At 36.6% G+C, this 25,985-nt stretch overlaps 1 protein-coding gene across 1 annotated transcript; it reads left to right on the top strand.

Annotated features, from left to right (window-relative positions):
• Window positions 1-1,343: 1,343 nt before the first annotated feature.
• LOC145686086 (uncharacterized) lies at window positions 1,344-22,325 on the top strand. The gene is made up of 3 exons (XM_081759020.1): window positions 1,344-1,491; window positions 16,668-16,773; window positions 21,766-22,325. Exons 2-3 carry the CDS (start codon window positions 16,749-16,751, stop codon window positions 22,023-22,025), a joined length of 285 nt encoding a protein of 94 aa, XP_081615146.1. The 5' UTR covers window positions 1,344-1,491; window positions 16,668-16,748; the 3' UTR covers window positions 22,026-22,325.
• The last annotated feature ends 3,660 nt before the right edge of the window (window positions 22,326-25,985 follow it).

Here is a 25,985-nt window from a genome sequence, read left to right as displayed (position 1 = left end):
GTTGGGCTAGGACATGTAGAATTTTTGGAACTACGTTTTGTGATTGTAGCTGACTGGAGCCCCAACAAACACTCTCTATTTCTTTTTTTTCAAAATATCCCTTTCAGGAAAAAAAAACTAAACCCTTATAGATATGCGTGACATATAAACACAGTCAATTGTGTTTAATTTGCTAGATGAGTTATTCTATGTATTGCAATATAGTAAAACTTCAGTTTGAATTTTTTCCTTTTTTTTTTTTTTTTTTTTTTTGTTTTACGTATCTCTGCAGAAAGACTGATTTAAAATAGCCTTCTGTACCGGATTAATATATACTAGCTTGCGTGAGTTCAATTTGCAACAGAGCTTTTTTTTCTTGGTGCCTTCTTGATATTACGGTAACACTGCCATTGTTGAATTTTTTCTCGAGATTCATAAAAAACGCACCCTCAAGCTGGTTTGGTGTGGTCGAATGATCTGAAGCATTAGGTACCTGGTCACTGTAGCTCAGTGGTAGAGGCATCACATCTGATGGGGTCCCTCGTTCGATCCCAGCTCGTACCAAGAGGGGATTGTGGTAGACAAAACATTGTGTGCGTGAGTTTTCTCGGAGTTCCCCAGTTTTCTCCCACTTTCTTAATTTTACCATTTCATTCATTCTCATCACCGTCTCCTTCAGTCTACACAGCAGACTCATGGGACGTAAAACTGAAACTTTTCATTTCTGAAATATTAGGCTGACGATCGTAACGCGAAATGCATTCAGATTTGAAATCACTCTGAAGAATATGGTCGTTTTTAACTGTCCTTGATGTTTGTGAATTCGTGTCTCTGTCGAGTCCGGTAATAACAAAATGTGGAAGAAACATGAAATAAGAGTGCGAAATAGTTAAAGTAAAATTAAATATATAAATAAAAGTTTAACAGCGCTCAACTGTGGTGTAAGCGGTTCCTGGTTGGATCCAGGCCGTACAAGTTTCTGGTAGACATCGTGTCCGTGAGATTTCTCAAACTTCCGTTCCCTCCCACATTCTCATTCTACATAATCATCCAAGGGCATGATCAAAGGAAAAACATTTTTTTTTCTTTCTTCGGAATTAATGAAAAAAATGACAGGAAGCTAAACATAGTTTGCATTACCCAGAAGCAATATTTAAAAAAAAAAAAAAAAAAAAGTGGCAAAAATTATTTAATCAAATAAAGTCTTCAAAAACAGATTCAAATATTAATACAAACGTGATCTGCCTTAAACGTTACGGTAAATCAGTAGAAACATTTTTTTTGGTATCACACAGTGAATAATTATTGGCGACGTATTTTGTTTGTTTTTCTCATTTTACGTAAATCTACAGATACAGTAATTGTTCATTGAAGGGACACTCCTTTGTGGTTGGTGCACATGCGCTTCTGTCGTTGGATCAATACCTCTGCATCACAAGAAGACATCAGAGCAGGAAACGAGAGAAAGCATCTTCATCTGAAACCAAGTGAACTTTTGCGTGTGGATAATTGGTAAGATAAAAGCTAAACCATATATTATTTTTTTCGTGTCTTTCTTGTAATTTTACAACTATATTAAGTAGTACGTGTTTATGTTTCATGATAAAGTCACGATTGAATTAGAATACGAAACTGAACACATACAGTGTTTTTGATAGTTTTTATCTTACGTATATTACATATGATCTCTAAAAGAGGAAATTTAATCCGTGGATTTTTTTAAAAGTGGTTTTATTTTGATCAAAAGCAAGCTAGAAAAACAAAAGTTGAAACTTCTTTTTTATGTTTTATAATGTCGTTGGTCATGTGTGCTTAAACATAAAATCTGGGACAAGTTGGCTCAGTTGTAGATCGATGATCTTGTGCGAGGGGTCCTTGGTTTGATCGCAGGGTATTTGCGTTTATGGTGGACAATATCATGGGCATAGGTTTTCCCGGAATTTTTGCGTTCCCTGTCACATTCTCATTCCACCAATGATTTCATGCTCATTTATTTTCATTAATCATCGAGCTTATTTAGCCTAAAAGCCATAATAGCAGGACATTGAATAAAAGGTTTCGTTTCATTTCATTTTTATTTAAATATAAAATTGTATGATACCTACCTAAACAATAATATGCCATGATTTCACTTTATTTCGTTATTATTATTATTATTATCATCATTATTATTATTATTAGCTGAACTTGCGGTCTCTACACAGCGCATCATTCACATATGAGCATGAATCTCCTTGTCATTCCTCAGATCTATACATATACTTTTACAGACAGGTAAAGGACGTCTTGATAAAGGGGGTATCATAATGAGGAGATTTTTTTAGTATTTCGCACCGTTTGTAAGATTTGAGCCTACTTCCGGTTGGAGTTTCTACATGAATGATCAGTGTTTTGTTTCTTCTTGCATTCAGTGTGTAATAAGAAAATACATTACGCACACAATTAATTATAATGCCAGTGATATATGGTGTTCATTGGGCAAAACACGCCAAACAATAAAGATTCATCTTAGACTGGAGAAATGTTTATCCTTCGATTTTGATTATCATTTGGCCATGAAACAAACGCCAAAGATATATACTAATCCCGTATACAAATGTGTTGTGTTTGAATGTATAACTCTCACTATATGATGCTCTACTTTTTAAAATTTCAATACTTCCAGTGTACCCCTAAAACAATTAATAAAGAAATAATGGCCATTTTTTTAATATATATATATATATATATATATATATATATATATATATATATATATATATATATATATATATATATATATATATATATATATATATTCAATTAGAACTGAACAATGTACACAAAATTTGCAATCGATCAGCGAAAACCGTATCTTTCTAGAACTTGTGATTTTCGAGATATTATTGTCAAAAGAATTGGCCACAAACATATAAACTTTTCTTGACCACAAAGATATAAACCTAGCATTTTAATATATAGATTATTATTTATTTATTTATGTGTGTGTGTGTGTGTGTGTGTTTGCGTCCTTATGCAACACCACGAAGGACGAAACCTACCATTAGCGTGAGCTATGAACCACGACCGGGGCTTAAATCTGATGTACTTGGAGGCTGTACAGTACATTATGCAAGACCAAGCCTCATAGTATCGGTTATTCCCCATTACACTAACCTCCAAGAGAACTGGATTACATGAAACCGGGCGCGGCCAATTATTATTGTTTTGTACCAGTGTTATTAATGCAATATTGAAAGAAAAATGTAAGTGTTTTAATTTTGTTTGCTCATAATCACTATCATAAGATCTGTCATTATTGGCAGGTCACTGAGAAGCTTCCATACACCACGGTCTTCCACTAACCTCTTCGTCTTCACGTACGATTTTTCTGTTTTGATATCGTCCATTAATTGTAATCTCCTTCGCCCCCTCCCTCTCTTTCATGATACCATACCTGCTAGCACGCCCCTCATGATACAATTCCTTCTTAGCCATTGTCCCAACCAGTTCCTCTTCTCAGTAATAACTTAAACTGTTTTTTTCTCCCCGACATTTCTAACATTCTCTAATTCATTTTAAGCTCGATCCAACTAATTCTCTCCATTCTTCTCCACGTCCACATTTTGAAAGCTTACAGTCTTTTCTTTGTCCATGTTTCTGGTATGAATTTGTGTGTGTGTGTGTGTGTGTGTGTTTGAAATGTAATAGTGACATTTCCAGCTAAAAGAAATCAAATAAGGGAACTGATTCTTTAGAGGATTTAAGATTTAGATTTCTGGGCTTTCGGCATCTAAGGCCATTTAGCCCGTCACGATTTGAGGACGAGCACACAATCCGGGGAAAGGGAAGGAAGGAAGGATTGGGGAAGGAAGGAAGCGGCCTGGAACCTATAAGTTAGGTACCACCCCGGCATTTGCCTGGTGTGAATGAGGAAAACCCAGGAAAGACTCATTCAGGGTGGCTGGCCTGAAAAAGCGTGTTACACTTTTTCGACCGAGTGACCCAACCGGGAATCGAACCCGGGACCGCTGGCACCGAAGTTGAGAGCGTTAGCGACTACGCTACGCGGGGCCAGGACTGATTCTTTATATCAACTAAATGAAAAAGTATTTCCAATAAATATAGGCCGCAGGATTTTTAGGCTCTGCTAAGATGCCCATAAGTTTTTTTCCCCCTCAAGAAGGATGTGTCCAGAAGACCGAAACACAAGGCAGTCTCTAATATACGCACGCACTTCGATGCACACGCGTGTACAATACCAAATGCAAAACAACAGCTATTTACTCATATGCATAATTTTATACTATAGCATTTAATATCAATATATTAAATCCTGTAATGTGTGACAAGGCAAATCTAATATGTTTTGGCATGCATTTCGAAGAGTGAGGTCAGTTCGAAAACCTGCGGAAGGGAAATTTCCCTACCCTGAGGGCGTCCACAGGCGAATCCCGTTTCAAAGTAAACTTGAAAATCGAATTTTTCGCAGTTCTGAAAGGGGGCATTTTTCAACCTACTCATGTTCTTAGCAGAACTGTTTTTCTTCAATTTCACATTAGGAATCGCTTCCAAAATTTGAAGATGTAATTTTGCTGTAAGTTATATATATATATGTATGTGTGTGGAGGGGGGCGCTTGTGCAGTGCATACGTATTTCCTTTTCATTGATCAATTACGACATCCCTTCAATAGGTCGCTAGCCCTTTACGGCTGTATGATGGTTGTTGAGTTGATTTTGAGTTTAACGTCCCGTTCAGCAGCGAGGCTATATGAGACGTGGACCTACTGATTAACGTGGAATCCGAACCACATGAGCTCCCGCCGGGAATCGAACCCGGGCCTCCCACGCCAAAGGCGCGTACGCTAAGGCTATATGATTGGATTTACTGTCATAAGGAGGTTTGGAATTAAAGAATAATAGTCGGGTTGGTAATGAGGCAAGTATCCCCACCAGAAATCGAACCTGGAACCATGCGCGATGGACCTTCGCTTATAAAGGGGCACAATTATGTTTGTTGACCAGAGGCATACATAGAGAATATGTTTAAGGTACTATGTAATGTTTACTACAAAAATATATGTATACACAGTACGTTTAACATAAAATCTTCAGTACTTAGAAATCACAAACAATTACGAGATAAAATGATTAAATAAAAGGTGTGGTCTAAGAAGATATCATAAGGCTCATCGAATGGCATGCTCTGCTTAATATATATGCCCCCCATCGTGGAGCCCAGAGGGGGAGTCATTTGAAAATTGTAAATAGTAAAGTATATAATTTGATATACCATTAAAACGATCATGGACAAAGAAAGAATTTCTGTAGGAAAAACATTTTTCGTGTGGGGGACCGTTTCGGAAATAGCCATCATTTAACTGTACTGACTAAGCAACAATTCACAATTAAATGGTGACCATTTCGCAAACAGACAGTTTTGTAAGGGAAAAAACTACATCCTACGATTTTTTCATTATCTTTTCAGTGATGTAAAAAAAAAAGTACATACCTTACTATTTAAAATTTTCGAATAACTCTCGTGACTATACGACAGGAGATCCTGTGGGTCAAGTAGGACACTTCATTCCATGCGCCCTATGACATTTTCCTAAGACTTATGTCACTTTTTGTTTCATTCTTTTATTTGCATAGTTCATTTAGAAAAAAAAAAAACACGTTTTAACTGAAAAACCCGCTACATTGGTTTCCTGTGGTCAACATTGAAAATACTAGTAAATCACCTAATCAGCAATATTAATAATAGCAATAAGCGGTTCTCGTCAATTTTTAAAAATGCAAATCCAGTGGTGTGGCCAGCAAGTTGTTCTAGGGATAGCATGACTTTATCAGGGAGCTCGAGTTTGTTACATGCTAACAGCAAACCAAAGGTCTTCTATCAGAATATGAAGCCATTAATAACTCACTAAATATGCATACATATTACACATGAATATTATTATTATGTTATCAATAAGTTACCTTCTAGAAAGGTCTTGACAATGTGAAGTTAGAATCGCAGATTGTAGGAAATGTACAAATAAGCTATTAATAAGAAAACAAAAGCTGTTTATGGAATTCAGTTTATTTGACTGTTTATGTTGATATAAATGATTTAAAAAATAACATCAAAATGACACTTATGCAATATCATGAGACTAACCAGTACTTTTCATGTGGGTGTGCACAAGAGTGAATAAAGCAGAAATTCTCATATGGGTTTGCACAAAAATAATTAAGGCCGCCACACCTATAGAATTCTCACTAAAATAAGAACATAATACACATAAAATAAGTACATAATTCTCAAGTGGTTATTTTATTGAGTTTTAAGCGCGTTAAAAATCAGATAAATGTTACTTCAATTTGGAGGATTTCAAAATTTTAGGATACATGACAGTTGAATAAAATAAAATAACCAAACCATTTAATTACTATGCAAAGGCATACCGAGTACACCTCGTAGCTTCGCCTATGGAGTAGTAAATTCGGAACTGTGTACGTGCGCAATTTAGTAAATGAAAGTACAAAGTGGATGATTAATTTCAGTTGTTCTAATTATTTTAGTGTTAACGTAGTTTAATTTTTTTAAGGTGTCTTCTTTCACATTCTATATAAACACGATGAATTTACTGAAAGTATTAAATAATTAAGCAGTTTAATAAACACACAACAGTTGAAACCCATTTCGGGTAGGATGGGCTCTAATTTCTCCTCCCTCCTTCCATGCCTGTATTTCTGTGCAAACATAGAAATTCAACGTGGATCTCTAACCATCTGAGTTTTCTTGGGAACATAATCCAGCTCTTCTTTTGAAAGGCAAACAATATAACTATACGGGTTATATTTGGAGTTTTGCATCCCTTTTCAGCAACGAGTATATCACATATGAGATATGGTTCCAATTTAAGGTGAAATCCGAACCACCGTAATGTGTTCAGATTTCAAAGCTCTTCCAACCACGAATCAAACCAACTATCCCGTACACCAAACGTGCGCTCGCGCTAGCGGTGAAGGTTACACCAGCGGGGAAGGCATATACAACGAAAAAGCTCAAATGGTATTTTGAGTCTTCAAAATTAAACGCAAAAGTTTTATCAATTCAAGAGTTTCTAATATATCTTATTTATTCATAAAAAAGAAGTTGCTACAAATTCCACAGCTATTTTATGCTGGAAATAACAAGAAACATAATCATGGTTATGTATATTTAAATAAAATATTAGTATTTATCTGTTATAGTACAAAACAGTAATGTTCTTGGAAAGGATATACATTAAAAACTATAATCTCACTCGGATTTGTAGTCAGTATTAAGTAGTGCTGTCGAAATCGTTTTTTGAAAAAAACGAAAATCGGTTTTTGAAAAAAGTGAAATTCCATAGAACCGAAATGTCGGTTTTGAAAACCGCTTTTTCTGTTTCGGTTTCCAAAACCGCAGTTGCGGTTTTCGGTTTTCAAAAAAAACGCAAATCGCAAATGTCACAAAAATTCGACAGCACTAATATCAAGTAACGACGAGAAAACAGCAAAGAATCTTTCTCAACTTCGGCTCACAGTTGCCAGATGGAGGGAAATTTCCCTCGGCGTAGAGAAAAAAATGCTCAAAATTTGCAGAGTGGAAAGAAGGTATTTTTTTCTTAAAATGTCTTAAAGTGTAAAGAAATTCATGTTGAGTATACTTTTACAACTGGCAGAATAAAAAAATAAGTTGGAATTTCTCACAAAGAGGCATGGCTATCGTTATTGGGAAGTAAAAAGATACAGAATAAAATATGATCAGTGTCTCCTTCACATATAAACTATTGCAGGTGTCTGGGACTTGGGATAAGAAACCAGTCAACACATGCAAAACCACAATATTCACATTTATCGCAGTGGCAACAAATCAACAATAAAATTGTATATTGCGATCAACATTTTCTTTCTTTCTTTTCTTTTCTTTCTTTTTCTCTCTTTTTTTAAAAAAGGGAGGTGGTGCTTTTTTGTTAACAAAACAAAAAGTGGCAGTACTACTTTTAAAAACTAGGAATGGCCGGTTTTCAGAACCGGTTCCGGGCCTGGATCCAAACACCCGGTTCCAGAAACGGATCTTCGAAACCGGTTCCAGACCTGGATCCGAAAACCCAGTTCCAGAACCGGATCTTAGGAACCGGTTCCAGATATGGATCTGAAAACCCGGTTCCAGACCTGGATTTGAAAGCCCCCAAAGACCCGTAAAGAAGGCACAAAGCTCACCTTCAAAACACTGTAAAAAGGACCATGCGCTTTTGCTATCCGCGCCCAGACCCGCTTATGCCCCCAGAAAAAAATTTTTGGTCTACCAGTGGGTGTTTAGCCAAATGAGTTGGCCAGTTTGCTTGTTTAGCCAATGAGTTTGCCAGTACCCAGTTTATTTAGCCAAATGAGACAAGCGGCTGCCGCCCGGGCGCCTGCCTGTCGCTTCCACCAATTCATCTAGCACACTGTTCACAGCCTGCCAGTAGCTTGGGTTTAGCGTAGGGATGGTCACAAAGTTTCGGTTTCAGCGGAACCGGTTCCGCGAAGAACCGGTTCTTGGAGATTTGGTTTTCAGAACCGGTTCCAGACCCGGATCCGAAAACCGGTTCCAGACCCGGATCCGAAAACCGGTACCGGAACCGGATCTTCTAAAACCGGATCCGTTCAGATCCGAAAACCGGTTCCACTAGGAGCCGGTTCTGGCCATCCCTATTAAAAACAAGGGGAAAGAATAATAATAATACTATAAAAGGTCTCAGTCTAAGTGGATGAGATTTCAAATTGAATTTCATGAGTTTCATGTGTAGTGATCAGTGACGACGCCAGCTGTAAGTTCCTAGGGGGGCAAAGGGGGGGCAGATACATTTTCGGGGGGTCGGCTATTTTCCACACCAAAAATGACATATATTATGTTTGACTTACTTTACATTTTGTATTTCGTTGTTGGTTTTATATTAGGTCTATATGGTAAACTTATTTCAAGTAAAATTTGTAACTAACAAATAAGTAACGTCTGCGCATGAAATATTTTTCAATGCAACTTTTGAAACCTAAATTGAATTACTTTCGCGTTTGCTACAAGTAACAAATTCGTCTAGTACTATACATTTCTCAGGCCTCTGAAGTGATTATGTGTGCCCAAACAGCGAATTTCACGAACATCCAGATCACAACTATTGTAACATTTTTGTTCCACCAAGGATAGTCACCAAAGTAAATTAATGAGAAAATCAGTGAAGCACTACGGGACTCTCCTCCATTATATACAGTGGTGAAGAAGTGATGGCTTAGTTCAAACGTGGCGGTTTCTCAACAAATTATGCTTTACATCCACTGACTGTTCCCGAAATCATGGATGCAATTTGTGACATTATTCTTGAAAATTGCAGCATTTCGGCCAGTGGTAGATATAACCTGGGGCCGGGGTTCCTACGTCACCCCACTTTTTGACTGACAAAAACAATTTAAGCTATTATTTATACACTTTTTAAAGTGTATAGTAAACTCACGATATACTTATTACAGTCTGAGGTCTGGCTGCAACCACCTTCCCCAGTTTTTACCGTCTCAGTAAAACTTGTGTCAGAGATTGTGGGCATTTCTTTGGAACGCGTCGGTACTATAATTCAGAATGGCTTGGGTATGCGCAAGTTCTTGACACAATGGGTTTCCAAAAAATCTGTCAGGAGAATAAAAGAGTGACGGCATTAAGAGAAGTCTTCTTCCAATTTGAATGTAATGCTGATCACTTCGCTCACGAAAAGTAACCATGAACGAAATATGGTTGTACCACTATGATCCTGAAATGGAGTCAATGGAGTAGTAGCACTCATTTCTCCCTCGCCCCAAGAAGTTCAAGACACAGAAGTAGGTTGAAAAAGTGTTTGCAACATTCTTCTGGGATAAGTATGGAGTCCTACTCATAGACTACCTCCGCAACGGTCAGATATTTAATTCAGAATTTCTACATTACTCACAAAACTGAAAGAAAAATTCAAAGTTCAACACCGCGGAAAATGAAAAGAAAGGAATTGTGTTCCTTTAAGAGAATACACCTGTCCATCGAACCCCTGCGAACACAATTATCATTGCATAATCTAGTATTTCAATGTCTAGATCATCATCCTTATTCCCCAAATTTAGCTCCGTCTAACTATTGCCTGTATTTATTTCCCAAACTTAGATCTGATTGAACTTTAGATCTGATAAGGGTAGTGTTACGAACAGTGGTGCGAGGAAGTCTCCAGATTTTTTTAACTTCTGCAAAACTGGAGCACTGTACAAGGTAGTATATTGACTCTCGGGGGAAGTGTAGAAGTAAAACTTTACCATTCCATGTGCACTCCTGGGTTGGGCTACGAATTTTTCAGCAGCTCCACGTACATTTCTAGTCAATATGGTAGACGTCATGTCAGTACTTTTAAACAAAATAAGTAAGGGAGCACTAGTGCATACCAATTACTAAAGATCAACACACTGACAATACGTTTTATTGGGAGCTAAATAAATAATCGATTTAATTCCATATATTTATTATTATTATCATTTGCAGGAAGGGAAAACTCAACTTTTTTTTCTTCAAAAAATTAAGCCTGGTAGTCGCAAATTAAGCTGTTATAAGCCCATCCTCCGAATATTGAAAGCTGAGAATGTTTCAGGAAATAGAAGTATAGAACCTTTAAATAAAACAAAATATGAAACTGAGAACTTCAAACCTGGATAAATACAAACAACTTACGTAACTGGTTTTACCTTCCTTTTGTTTCTAATCGAAGTTGATCTAATGAGAAGAAAACAAGTCGACCAAATCTATTGTTCGCTAGGCACAGTAATTAAAATTCATAAGAAAGAACTAAAATTTACCGGAAAAGACGCTAAATTAGAAAACAGAAATATGCACGCATACCCAGACGCTCAAAGAAGTACGATCTGACAATGAGATTGGTTATGATACTGATATAAAATACTATATGTAGAATGTTTTATGATTGTAGGAGTCTGGGGGGGCAGTCTGGATGGCAGTCAGGGGGGCAGGTGTAGCCACCAGGGGGGCGCTCGCCCCCCTGCCCCCCCTCTGGCGTCGTCACTGGTAGTGATCTTAAATAGGGATATACCTTATTTTCTATTTAGCTTAGTGTTGCCATATTACCCCATTTTAGCGGGTACCACCCGATTTTCAGGTTCTATATTCGTCCCCCGCTTAATCATATCTTAATCATGAAAAACTACCCGCTTTTTGGGATTGGAGAAAAATCTAAGACGACTTAGTTGATAAAGTGTTGGTATATTCAACATAAACCGCTCCACCTCTGACAATCTCAATCGCGATTGAGTTAAATTTGGACTCGCGCTCAGGCTCAGACGCTTTCTGAGCAGTGCGCGCGTGCAGGGCCATTTGCTAATAAGAGATCTGCCCTAATGCACAATGGTTTTCTTTGTGTAGTTCATGTGTTTTTAATGTAATGTATTGGAAGTTCTATACTAATGAATATTCGTTTGTAGATGTTGAGTTGAGTTAATGTTAGTTTAGCGTCTCTTTCAGCAGCGAGGCTAAAAGAGACGTGGACCTACTGATTAACGTGGAATCAGGACCACATGAGCTCCCGCCGGGAATCAAACCCGGGTCTCCCACGCCAAAGGCGCGTACGCTAACCGCTTAGCCACGACAAACATATTTAAATTATTCATGTCTTCATAAGCTACAAGAATGCCGAACGACAATTTCAAGTGTAGCTTTAAAGACTTATAGAAGCGAATTTACGTATGTTAGCCAGGGCAGAACTCAGTTTGAAGCATAATGTACACTCTGAAAAACTCAGTTTCGTCTGAAAAGTAGGCTGCAGGGAAGCAAACTGGACCGCATATGATTTTTATATATTTTGTAAAATAGACCACGAGAAACACGAATCTGTAGGAATTTTCACATTCCGAATTTCGGAACTCGAGATATTCGAATATAAAGTGACTACGGAAGCAAACTGGACCCCACCTGATTTTTACATATTTTGTAAACTAGACCACGGGAAACACGAATCTGAAGGAATTTTGACATTCCGAATTTCGGAACTCGAGATATTCGAACATAAAGTGACCACGGAAGTAAACCGGCCTCCACCTGATTTTTATATATTTTGTAAAAAGATCACGAGGAACACGAATCTGAAGGAGTTTTGACATTCCGACTTCCGAGATATTACAACTTAAAGTTTAATATAGACGTTATGTATCTATATGAAAAAACGCAATATTCTCTATACGAAACATATTATGTCCTGTGAGATATATAAAAGTAACCAAGAAAGTTCTTTCGTTTTTTGTGGAGGTCTGTGTTCAATTGGTAATCACACCGTGAGTTGAATGCGAATGGAGATAAGGCGAAAGTCATGTTGGTGTGGGTACATCCAACATTTTACCTGGTTGTGGCAGTTCAGTTACAACGTGAACTTGTGTAAGGACAGTGAATATGGAACCTCCACAGAGAGTCATAAGGTCGTGTATGCTGTACGAGTTCAAACTTGGGTCAAACGCCACTGCAGCGGGGCGGAAGATATCTCAGGCCTTTCGTGAGGGTGTCGTGATTAAGCAGATAGACCAAGGGTGGTTTAGCAAGTTTAAGGGCGGTGACGAAACAATCACGAAAGACGCACTACGTGCCGGAAGACCAACACATGTACAAAATAAAGATCTTCAGGTAGCAATTGAGGCAAACAGTGGTCAGACATGTGAGGAACTGGGGCTAACATTCAATGTGAGTGGAGAAACTATTCGGCAACACCTCCATCAACTTGGGAAGAACTACAAGTTGCGTCTATGGGTCCCACATGATTTGACTCCGGGTCAGAAGGCTACGCAAGCAGACACTTTTTTTTTTTGTCTCGTCTGAGGAAGGAGCCATTTCTGGACAGGATGTTGACATGTGATGAGAAGCGGGTCCTGTACGAAGCTCCACGGCGTCGTCATCATTGGTTAAAATCCCATGAACCGGTTCCAAAACAGCTGAAACCAGTAATGCAGCAGAAAGTCCTGCTGTGTGTTTGATGGACTGCTCGCGACATCGTGCATCGGGAACTGCTACCGACTGGTCAAAGCAGAACATCAATGCAATTGTCTACTGTCAGCAGTTGAGGCGTGTTCACGAAAAACTCAAAACCCTGTAGCCAGCACTTCTCAATCGCTAAGGGGTTCTCCCGTTACTGGACAACGCTAAGCCCCACATGGCTAGAATGACGCGAGACATCATTCTACGCCCTGGATGGGAAACACTATTTCATTCGCCACACTACCCGGATATTGCACCGTCCGATTATCACCTGTTCCATTCCTTGGATACTCTTCTTAGAGGACTCCAGTTGAACTCCGTAGTATAGGTGCAAAATACACTTGATACCTTCTTCGCTTCACGGCAAACCAAGTTCTACCACAAAGGAATCAATGCCCATCCCGAAAGTTGGAAGAAGGTCGTTGATACTGATGGGTACTATTTTTAATCTTCCAGGTACGTCTTAAGTGACATATTGATGCTCTAAGGTGATAGGTCAAAAAGCGACAGAACTTTCTTCGTTACTTTTATACATACTATATAAAACTACTGTATAAGTTCTAGTATCTCGAGTTCGGGAAGTCGGAATGTCAAAATTCCTTCATATTATTGCTCATTTTGGTCTAGTTTACAAAATATATAAAAATCAAATGGGGTCCTTTTTGCTTCCGTGGTCACTTTATGTTCGAATATCTCGAGTTCCGAAATTCAAAATGCCTTCAGATTCGTGTTCCTCGTGGTCTACTTTACAAAATATATAAAAATTAGGTGGGGTCCACTTTTCTTCCCTGCAGCCGAAAAGTACATTGGAACTATCATCAAAGAAATAACTAAAAAAATCAATAAATAAATAAATTCCGAAGGATCCCAGGCCACTATTTGTAACACACAAGTTCACATCAGTACTTACGACTTAGAACCCCCACTTTTCTGATTTTAAAATATGGCAACCCTAATTTAGCTGTGACTTGTATATACAACCATCGAACTATCCCTTTCGCACAGTGCTGCACCGTAATAGTCTTGGAGCAAATTAAAAAAAAAAAAAGTTAAAACACACATATAAATCAATACAATTGTCTCGATTGATTGATGCTTTCACAATTGTTGAAAGGTGTAATTAAAAACAGCAAACATTGTTTCTGCTTTAAAAAGGACAAACATGGTTTCGCTTATAAAACCGCAAACACGATTTCGGGCGCCTTTCGCTTTCGAAAAGAGCTTTTGCGGACTCCGTTTTGAAATCCGCTTTTGCGGTTTCGGTTTTGAAAACCGATTTTGTGGTTTCGGTCTTGAAAACCGCTTTTGCGGTTTCGGTTTCGAAAACCGCATTTGCAGTTTCTGTTTTCAGAAAGGCGGTTTTCTCAAAAACCAAAAACCGCACCGCAAATGTCACAAAAATTCGACAGCACTAGTATTAAGCTTAATGTAACTGAATCCTATTTAGTAGGAACCTTTGTATTAGGTAGTTAAAAAAAATAGTGAGCCTGTGGAGCATGAGATGGAGGTAGTGTCCTAAATATCAGGGTATATGCGTCGCAATGGGCCAGGTCTAACAGTTGACAGTTGAAGTTACTAGGTGTGCAAAACTGATGAAATTCTTATGATCAGACGTAAGATATTGCGTCATGAAATATCTTACAATTTTATTTCGATAAAGGCACAAATGCTACGCAGGCCTGTCAAGAAATTTGTCTTGTGTATCTGCAAGATACATTATGAACAGCCAAAAGATGATTCATTCGCTTTCGTTCCGGAAATTTCGGTGTCCAAGGCGCTTCTCACTGTGGGCGACCAACTACGGCAAAAGTGGATGCTATACTGGCAAAAATCGAACAAGACCGATATGTAGAAACCATTATATCGCCAAGATCTAAACATCCATCATCAAAGAGCGGTAAATCATTTAGAGAACGCTGGCTGCTAAAAGAAATTTGATATTTGAGTGCCACATGGTGTTACTCAGCAACATTTATTCAAGCCAATTGATTCTGGAGATGTTGATTACGACTGACGAAAAGTAGATATCCTACAACAACAGTGTGCTCAAAATATTGTGGTCGATGAAGGAAAATCTCTACAGTCTGTGGCAAAGCACACACTGACGACCAGGAAGATTATACTGTGTATTTGGTGGAATTGGAAGGACACTATGCATTACAGTTTGCTGCCGCCTGGTAAAACCACAGACTTGAAACTGCACTGTCGATAAATAGTGCAAGTGAACCTAGCAACTCAAAAGAAATGACCGGAACTGATCAACAGAAAGGGTGTCGTATATCATGCTTGACACTATCAGAATGCATACATTTTTAACGATCTGTTAGAAACTGCGATAACCTGTCTGGGGAGTTTCAATCATCCACCGTATAGCCCGGATCTGGAATTTTCAGAGTATCGTTTGTTTAGATGTCTGCAGAATTCCCTTAGTGGTGTTAATATAGTTTTAAAAGAGGTCTGTGAAAACCACGGTCACGATTTTTTTTAACCAGATACCACAGAAGTTCTATAGCGATGCAATTATGATATTACTTTGTGTTGGACAAACACCGTGTGCGTTGGTTTCCTCGGGGTTCTCCCGTTTCCTCCCACTTTCTTCATTCCACCATTTAATTCATTTCTCATCATCATCGTCTCCTTTAACCTAATCGGCATAACTGTGGGACGTAGGACGTCAAAGATTTCATTTCATAAAGTTTATCGAAAAAGAAACAGAAACAAATGTTTTAGATTACAAATGATAAATTTGAAAAATCATAATTTCGCTTCAGTACTAAGCCTATGGTATTATCTACCTAACATTGCTCAACTAGTTTTCCGACGTTTTCACTCTTACATAATATTGCAGGCATCAAAGGATAATGTAATTCTAATTCATACAAGATACTGCTCAATTAGTTTTTTTCTCTCTCTCTCTTTCTTTTAGAGGGTCTGCATTCTTTCCAAAAAAAAAAAAAACAATGAAAGCCTACATTACAATTTAGAAGTGTTCCTTGACAGTGGTGGACAATGACAACAAACAGTATTTCGATAAGTAGCATTCTCTAAGTATTAAATAACTGCGTAGAAGAATTTTTAAAATATGAAGGAAAGAAAAAGCATTAGGCCAATAATAATCACGAATTTCACCTCAATTTTTCACGTTTTAATAATAAGATGACTGCTTTCTAAATGGATGTTATGTCAAAGGGTTATATCAAACACCAAGTATGCTTTTTCTTTAGGATAATACATATGCCCCAGTTCATACTCTATTATCGGGTATTCGTTTTCTTTTATGTTTACGTTTCACCTTTCTCTTTCTCTTTTTTAATTTTATATTTAACATTTCACATTTATGCTCCGAGATTAAGGGGTGATGCTGATAATGAGTGAAATAGTGGAATGAAAAAAGTGGGGAAATGGGAACGGAAGAACTTCCAGGAAATCCTCGTGCACAGTGTTTTTCCATTCACCTTTCCTGTTTCCAATTCTTGATCTACTGTCGACCGTTGTAGATCTAATTTTATCCCCGAACATTTTCGAACTATTCTACCGTACCACCACATGCAAATCAAAATTAGGCTCTGTACATAGCTAGTGTTCAATGTAAGTTAATACATAAAGTGAAATTTAGTCAGATATAGTTAAACTTTATTATTTTTATTTTTATTTCTTTTTTCCTTTTAGTGTGAAGAGGAGTCATTTCGTCAAAACAAGGAAAGCTTCACTTTCCATCACGTTAAGATATTAAGTATAAATTCTGTAGCAATGCAAAATGACACAGATGAACGAGGTACGTAACTGTTAGGAATTACTTACATGTTTGTGTAATTTCTGACGAATCATAATTTCGTGTTCTGTTTTAATAAACAAAAGACCAGTAAAGAGCCATGTTGTTGTAACATATGAATATTTCAAAATTTGTTTTATTTAATTTTATGCCTGTGTAGTTTGTTTCCATTGATTTTAGTTTAAAGCCTGTGTGATAATTTAATACATTTTACTTTTATGAATTCATGGCTACACAATCAATTTGAGCCTCACTGAAGATAATTGCGAGTCGATCACTGACAAGGGAACATCTTATATTGATAGTAGCATTGCCCAATCAAACAATGTGCAATCGATAGAGGAGTGAAGAAAAGTAAGAAATCCAAAGTTTTATGGGCCGACACGCAGAAACACAGGAGATACAAAGGAAAGAAGGATTTAGAATCATGTGAAGATAACAATGCAAAAGACACACTGACACAGAAAGAACTTCAAAATGATTAAACTAATCAAAATGGCATTTACACAACAGTATAGTAAACAAATATTGTACCCATAGACATGCTCAATAACATCATACGTAATGCAGTGTTGCCAATTGAGCACAAAATGAAGTTTCGTTAAATGGCACGGAACACAAATTAAAACATGTAGAAAATCTAATTATGATTAGAACCATACCTGTGAAGTCATGATGTACAGTGTTGCCAACATTTGAAGATAGGCCTATATGAATTCCTACATGAATCTCGGATGTAGAAGAGTACATACATTACCAACACACTGCGGAGCGCTTTATCAACAGCAACACTAAAAAATTGACTACCAATAATGTGTGAGATGATACAATATTACGTGCATCAGAAATGTGAGCCTGTTAATCAATTGCCAATTCAAGAGCAAGCATCATATCAGTTTTGTGTGTTGTGTTTGATACTATTCCGATTTTCCACTTGGTCAAACCTGCTTCGACACTGTAATTAGTGACTTATTTTCGTGCTTCACTGATTATATTATTATTTGTGATCTCATATTTTGGTTTTAAGTAGTTTGAATCGTGTACTGCATGTTCTCTTCTACTCCGATATGCATATAGGCCTATCTTCAAACGTTGGCAACACAGTACATCATGACTTCACAGGTATGGTTTTATTCATAATTAGATTTTCTACATGTTATAATTTGTGTTCCGTGCCATTTAGCAAAACTTCATTTTGTGTTCAGTTGGCAACACTGCATTACATATGATGTTATTGAGCATGTCTATGGGTACAATGTTTGCTTATTATACTGTTGCGTAAATGTCATTTTGATTACTTTAATCATTTTGAAGTTCTTTCTGTGTCAGTGTATCTTTTGCATTGCTATCTTCACATGATTCTAGATTCTTCTTTCCTCTGTATCTCCTGTGTTTCTGCGTGTCGGCCCGTAAAACTTTGGATTTCTTACTTTTCTTCACTCATCTATGGATTGCACATTGTTTGATTGTGCAACGCTACTATCAATATAAGATGTTCCCTTGTGAGATGCTCTTCTACTTTTTTATGAAAAATAAAAATCAAAAAACTGCAGCAAGTTTTTCCTTCAGTGTGGTAATTATTCAAAATTGTATTTATTTCATCATGCAATAGTGTTAGGATTAACTAGGGTAAAACAGCAAAGTTGATATAACGAAGTACTATATATATATAGAAGTACTCCACCACAATTCCCAATTTTTAGTGTTTGTTTTGTGTTAGTTGTACAAACACAACAAACAAACTACAAACTACAACTAACACTAAAGATTGCTGGATGCTTATACCAACACTATTCATGAACTGACAAATCGCAACTCTTAAAAAATGTAATAAATTTAGAAAACGTGAGTTATGGCAACAATTGCAAAGTGCCAGTTGAAATCTTAAAACATGTGGTGAAAATTAAGTGCTGCCAATTTGAAAGATCGAATAATGGACCTTTAGTGCACATTAGAAGAGTCCTAAATTCATTCTGGTTAACTATAGAAGAAAAATAGCATACCATTGGCTTTTTCGGAAAAATTGCCATTTAAATGAGGTGTCACATGCTATGGTTTTCATTTTTCAAAACTTCACTTTAATTCAAAATGGCTGATTTCAAGATGGCTGCCGTCAAGGTTACCCTTACCGTATCATCTGCCTCTAGGCATAATATGTATTATCGAAGCTTATATCCACTTATTTTCATTAATACGCAAGTTAGAAGCGGGGGTAAGGGACTTACGTACACAGTAAGTATAAACAATTAATATGCTGTAACTTTTCCCCAAATGAGCGTGTCTTAAAACTAACTTCACCATTGTTTTCCTGATTGAATTCTAGCCCGAAATTATGTATCATATTACCCTATTCCCATTAAAAAAAAAAAACTTGCCCTTAATTCAAAATGGCGGATTTTAAGATGACTGCTGTCAAGGTCATACCTACCATTCGACTTCTCCCTAGGCCTTATATTTATCTACATGGTTGTTCTTTCATTAACACTCCGTTTACAAAGAGTAGTAAGGGACTTCTGCAGTAATCTCTGATAACCACATCACAACTCCTAAAAATTATATTTAAAAAATAGAAAGCATGCACCATGGCAAAAATTTCTGTCATCACAAATAATGCATACATGCCCTTTGTCAGAAAAAAATCATTGAAATCGGAGCCGGATACTTGGTTGGTGTCCGTTGTAAGTTTAAGAAAGCAGGCAGCGTCAGTAATCTTCCTACAACAGGCAAGCTTGAACCTAGTGCGCAGACGATCCAGATAGTAAAAGACGCCTTCGTGAGAAGTCCCAAGAACTCAGTCCTCAGAGCCTCCCGCGAAATACAAATTACTATGATATCAGTGCACCGCATCCTACATAAATATCTTTTCCGTTGCCATGCTGTCTGAGATTAAGGAAGATGTTGGCTATCTGAAACGTATCCTTTTCTCAGATAAGGCCAGATTTCATTTGAATGGTGTTGTCAACAGACACGAAACTAAGATCTGAGGGTTAGAGAATCCCCATGCGGTGTTTGAGACCGTCAGAGACAACCCTAAGCTGAACTGAACATGTGGTGCGGTCTTATGCACAATAAAATCATAGGACCTTTTTTCTTCAGTGAAAAGACGATCACAGACAATATGTATCTTAATATATTGCAGTTATTTGTTGTGCCACAGATTCAGGGCGTTCTGGACTTCATTTTCCAAAAAGATGGCGCGCCACCTCCTTGGTGATTAGAGTTGAGTTGAGTTGATTTTAGTTTAGCTTCCCGTTCGGCAGTGAGGCTATATGAGACGTGGACCTACTGATTAACGTGGAATCCGAACCACATGAGCTTCCGCCGGGAATCGAACTCTTGGTGATTAGATGTACCTGCCTATTTGCATACAACATTTCTGAGAAGATGGATCGGGCGTGATGGTCCTATAAACAGGCCTCCGCGATCACCGGACATAACACCACTGGATTTCTTCCTTTAGGGTTCTGTAATGACCAGGTTTACCAAACATCAGTGAACGGCATTGGAGCATTACGACACAGAGTTACTGAAGTCGTAGCATTCAACCCTCTGTAATATTGACTAACACATAGATGGAATTGAAATATTGTTTAGATGTCCTTCTAACAACGAAGGGATCACACGTAAATATTTATTAATTGTGTAAATAAAAACTTGAATATATTACATGCAATTCAAGATAAGATGTATTTGTCTATGTATCATATTTTAAGCCTTATGAATAATTGTAACCACGGATAGAAAAGTGGGACACCCCTATATTGTTACAATGTTATATTTGATAAAAGTTTATATTAGCACACATTACACGATAAAATGATATGATTGAAATAATAGAAATTGATTGAAATCAATTTACACATCAAATGTCTTACATCTACCGGTATGTCATGTCGTATAAAGAATTCTAGAGTATTCTGATCACTTATAGATTCGACATTCACTAAGTGTAATTGTTAACTGTGTGTTCTTTCAAATTTGAAAGTGTTATATCTTGATTTGTTATTCAAATTATGTATTATGTTCATTTCTTATTGTTGTGATATCTCAAATATTGAAAGAACTCATGTGTAAGATTTCTATAAATCAATCACACGACAGAAGCACTCACGATTACACTGATATCATTTTAAACTTCTATTATGCCTAAACTACGAGAGTAAGTATTAAAAAAAGCCAATTTTGACATAACTCTTCTTATATTATTCATACTAACAGCTGTCCTTACTTATTTTATTGTTATGTTGTTGTGGTCATGCTATGAAAGTTTGATTCAAATTTCTCCTTCCTTTTGTTGCAGATAGATTATGGCCGCTCCATTAGAAATTTGCACCAAAAAGGAACAACGAGCAGTGATCCGGTTTTTGTGGTCGGAAGGTGTATCAGGGGCCGCAATCCATCAAAGACTTATGGCACAATACGGGAACAGTGTCTTGCAGCAGCGGAGTGTCTACGAATGGATTGAAAAATTCAAAAAATGGTCGTAGAAATGTTACGCACGAGGAAGAAGCCGGAAGACCATCTACGGCCACAAATGATGAAAATGATGAAAATGACGTAACATGGTTCTGTTAGACAGACGAATGACTATTGATGAAGTGGCACGTCGTCTGGAAATTAGTCATGGTCCCTGATACACCTTCCGACCACAAAAACCGAATCACTCCTCGTTGTTCCTCTCGGGGCATACTTCTAATGGAGCGGCCATCATCTATCTGCAACAAAAGGTAAACAAATGGAGGAATTTGGATTAAACTTTCATAGCATGGCCACAACAGCATAACAATAAAATAGACGAGGACAGGGTTCAATATGAACAATATAAGAAGTTATATGTCAAAATTGCTGATAATTTTTGACTTACCCTCGTATATATGCAGTTCAACAAAGGTACAATAAATGTATTATCCAATTAGTTTCAGCATGTATGTGCTTTTCATAAACATTTTAGGTCAAACCTAATCTTAACATTTATGTTTTCTTGTTTATGTTTAGTTTCCGTGGAGGAACTGCACGAGTCAGTCGAAGAATTAAGGCAGCGGCTAGAGACCATGAAGATGTTAATGAAATCGAAGAGCAGTCTAGCAAGCGTGGAACAATCTCGAACAAAACACCCGGATTCTATCATTGACGGCAGCTTCCTGAGCATGGTCTTCGGAGTCGTTCTCACAATGATCATTAGTGTCAGTTTCTATGCATTTCAGAACTTATATTTTGCAATACTTAAAAAATTCCCTACGCACACGGAACTATGAGCGTTTCTTGTTTCTTCTTGTTATTTCGTCTTAATAAAATAAATAAATAAATAAATAAACGCCCATTTAATAGGTGAAATGGGAACAAAATAATGATCATTCGAAATATATATTTCTCCGACAATCGTAGGTAACATAACTTTAATTAAAGAAAATACGTAGTTTGATGATTTTGTTGGAATAATATTGGTTATTTTTGTTATATATGTTCGAAAGATAATAAGTTTACTACGTCCGTTTAATAGTATTGTAATTTGTTCCATTTATTCTACTGTATATTAATAAAAATATTGACTCGAACATTTAAATTTTTCATTATTTCATCTACACAAAAACAGCTCTCGGTTATATCTGTAGGGTTCCACCAAGATTTAGATAGGGAAGAAGGTCTCGTGTTACTTCAAGATTAAAGCAGGTAAGTTTTTGCTTGTAAGAATGAGTTGCATTTGCAAAGAGTCTTTTTGTGAATCACTGTTGACTGTTGTTATGCAAAAATTTGCGATATCGCAAATTTTGGAATAAAAATTAGTTTTATCAATTATGTGCAAATTTTCATTGCTTATCATTAATTAACCTAAAACACACCTGTTGCAGTAATTTTACAACAATGTTGCCAAATAGTCTTTTTAAATGGCAACACTGCATCAACCTTGTCACATTTTCACACCAATGGATAAATCTTGATTCATACTGCACATATACACAGGAATTCACCCGCAGGAAATCAGCTTTCTGCAACTGAATATTGATTTTCTTCATTTTGCACATTTTTTTTTTAATTTTACACTTATGGTAATTTCTTTCATTACTACACAAAAACTTTACAACTTCCAGCATTGGTCATATTCTGGAAAATATTTAGATCGAACATACTTACATTCGCTTCAAGTCTCAAGTCTTTATCATTTTTAGATCAAAAGATATAAGCAATCAAATTTTGGGTTGCGCGACTTTACGGACATACTGTTAGAGATGCAAAAAAAAAAAAAAAAAAAAAGCCGGCTTTTTTGAATATATGGTTTTTTGCACATAAAAAGCCGGTTTTTTGGGGGAAAAAACGAGAATTTTGGAAATTTTGGCTTTTTTTTTTTATTTTCATGATTTTTCTGTTCAAATAGCTTTCTTATAGTATACTCTAAAGTTAAATAAGATTTCATGACCTAAATGCCATATTTCGCTCTGGAATTCACCATCATGACGAATGGAGCACATGGTTTATGAATTAAAATAAACATAAAGTACGTAGTATTTGAGGGCAATTTTAATAGCTATTTAAAATTTAACTTGATTTTAACTTCTGAATTATCGACATTTTTTTTCTCACGAAACACGGATGACTAAAAAAGATATGATCTACATATCTTTTTTAGTCATCCGTGTTTCATTTCTTAGAGCTTAGTACTCTAGCTTCTAGCACATAATTAAACTTATGTTTTTCAATATATCCATCAGAGCGTGTGTTTTCCAATATATCTGTCAGAGCGTACTTCCACATTTCCGTTATACTGTAGCTTGCAATGATTTAATAATAATCTTCCGGACACAACCTTGAATACCGTTTGATAGAAATAATCAGTATCGGATTTAGAAAAATATTTGGGAGTTTTTTTCTTCTGAATAATGTTTGCTTCTTCTAAAAATTCCTAACTTTTATTTAAGAGAAGCTTAAGTTTATGAGTACCAGTACAGACATAACATATATTTCGTTTCGTTTGTATATTCAGCTATAATCTTCCAGATACAACCTTGAAGATCATTTTATACTGTCAGTGGCGGATATGGAAAATTATTTTATGAGGGGATTTTCTATTAATGCTTAGCTTTTCTAAAAATTCCTTTTTTTTATTTGAGGACAGCTTGAAGTTTATGAGTAAAGGCAAAACTAATATTTAGTTTGTTTTAGAAATTCCGTAATTGCGGGGTAGAGGCTTCAATCCGAAAGACATCCCCACCCCTAACCCTCTTTGCAAATCCATCACTGCTGGTAATTAGTAATAACAAAGATTTAAAAACTATTAGAAAGGAAGTCGGCCAGGACACACATTACACGCACTATCTCTACATTCACAGATGGGATTAAGAAAACTTTTGTCAAGATGGTCGAATGCGGGGTTGATTCCCGGACCTCACGATAGAAGCGCGAAAGCTAACCACTCACTCATGTTTGTTGTGCTTAACTTAAATGTATTCTCTCTCTCTCTCTCTCTCTCTCTTTCTCTATGGCCACAAAAGCTCTCCACTAACTTCTGTCCTTATCCAATTCAATCCAGTTTCTACTCTGTATTCCTATTTCTGCTATATCCATCTTAATATTGTCCTCTCATCTGGGTCTAGGTTTTCCTAATGGACGTTTGCCGATTGGATTTCCAGTCAAAACTTTGAAAGCGTTCCTACTTTCTTCCATTCTGGCTACATGACCTGCCCACCTGAGCCTCCTAGACTTGATGACACTAATGATGTTTAGTAAACCGTATAAATTATATAGTTTCTCCTTATGAAGTTTCCGCCATTCCCCATTCCACCTTCCTCTTGGGTCCAAATATTTGTCTCAGAATTTTATTCTCAAATAATTTCAGTCTGCGTTCTTCTCTCAGCGTAAGCGACCATGTTTCACAACCACAAAGCATAACAGGCATGTTTATCATTTTATATATTTTAAGCTTTAAATTCCTTGGCAGAATTCGCGACAAAATATTTTGAACTGAATAATAACAACAAGAATTTCCTGATTTCAGTCGACATTTAATTTCTTTGTGGGTATGATTTTGGTCTGGTAATACTGATTCAAGATATTTGAAAGTATCCACTGTGTCGAAAGTATTAATTGATATTTTAACGCATTCATAATTTCCCGTATTACGATCCTTGTGAACTTCCTTGTATTTAGATTTCTCTGCATTTACTCATGTCCCTGCAAGCGTTTAATAAGGCCTCAGCATTTTTTTTTTTCGATTGTTCTCCTATTAGATTTACACCATCAGCATACACCATCACCTGGTGGAACAAAGCTGAATAATAGCGGCGATAACGCATATTCTTGTTTCAGGCCAATATAGACGTGGAAGCTCGCATTTTTCTACTTGGACATTACTCTGGGATTCATTTAAACACTTAATAAATCTAGCTTTTTCGGTATTCCAAATTATGTAAGAATGTTGTACAATGTTTCCCTCCTAACCGAGTTGTAAGCCTTTCTAAAATCAATAAACTGTTGATGTACTGGGTAATATATTCCCATTTCTTTTCGAATTTGTCGAGTGGTAAATATCTGGTCGATTTCGACTAAATCCACACTGATAATCTCCAATCAATTTTGTCGTCTTTCTTGTGAATTGGAACAGTGATAGATTCTTCCACTCTTTTTAAATGTGTTCCATAGTATTCTTTTTTTTTGTAAAAAATAAAAGTTTCGTAACGATATGTTGAATTTTGTTGTTGAAAATTCAGAAACCTTCAAGACTGGGTAAACCGTGATGGTGGTTATATATTCTACAGCCTAGGGAACCATACGCTCAGATGAACCGTTTATTACGTATATGATCCATGAACAGAAAATTCGATACTTTCCCGATTCTGAACAAGCTTAAGGAATAGTCAGTGCATTACAGAATTTGGAGCTTTACCGATTTTGCAGATCCGAAGCACCTGATAGGTGGTAACAGATTATTACATATGTGATCAATCAGTGAAAAATTTGTTCGACATATTCATACAATGTATATGAAAGTTAAAACTTAACTGAAAAATTTCAAGGATGTACGGAGCCACCCGAAACGAAGTTCTTGATATGCAGATTTCTCTCATGTTTTTTCTTTATTTTGCTGCAAAAAGAGAGTGTGTGATATTTTGAAGTAAAAATACTACATACAAGTTTGCTAATTATTTGTGTATCATTTCTAAGTACTTATTTTATATAAGAGGTTAAAATATTATTACATGTATTGGTTAATCCTTTGGAAT

Source organism: Thermobia domestica, chromosome 5 (genome assembly GCF_964235325.1).
Source record: "Thermobia domestica chromosome 5, izTheDome1.hap1.1, whole genome shotgun sequence".
Lineage (NCBI taxonomy): Eukaryota > Metazoa > Arthropoda > Insecta > Zygentoma > Lepismatidae > Thermobia > Thermobia domestica.
Note: the sequence above shows the minus strand (reverse complement) of the source record. Positions and strands in the feature narration are given on the sequence as shown.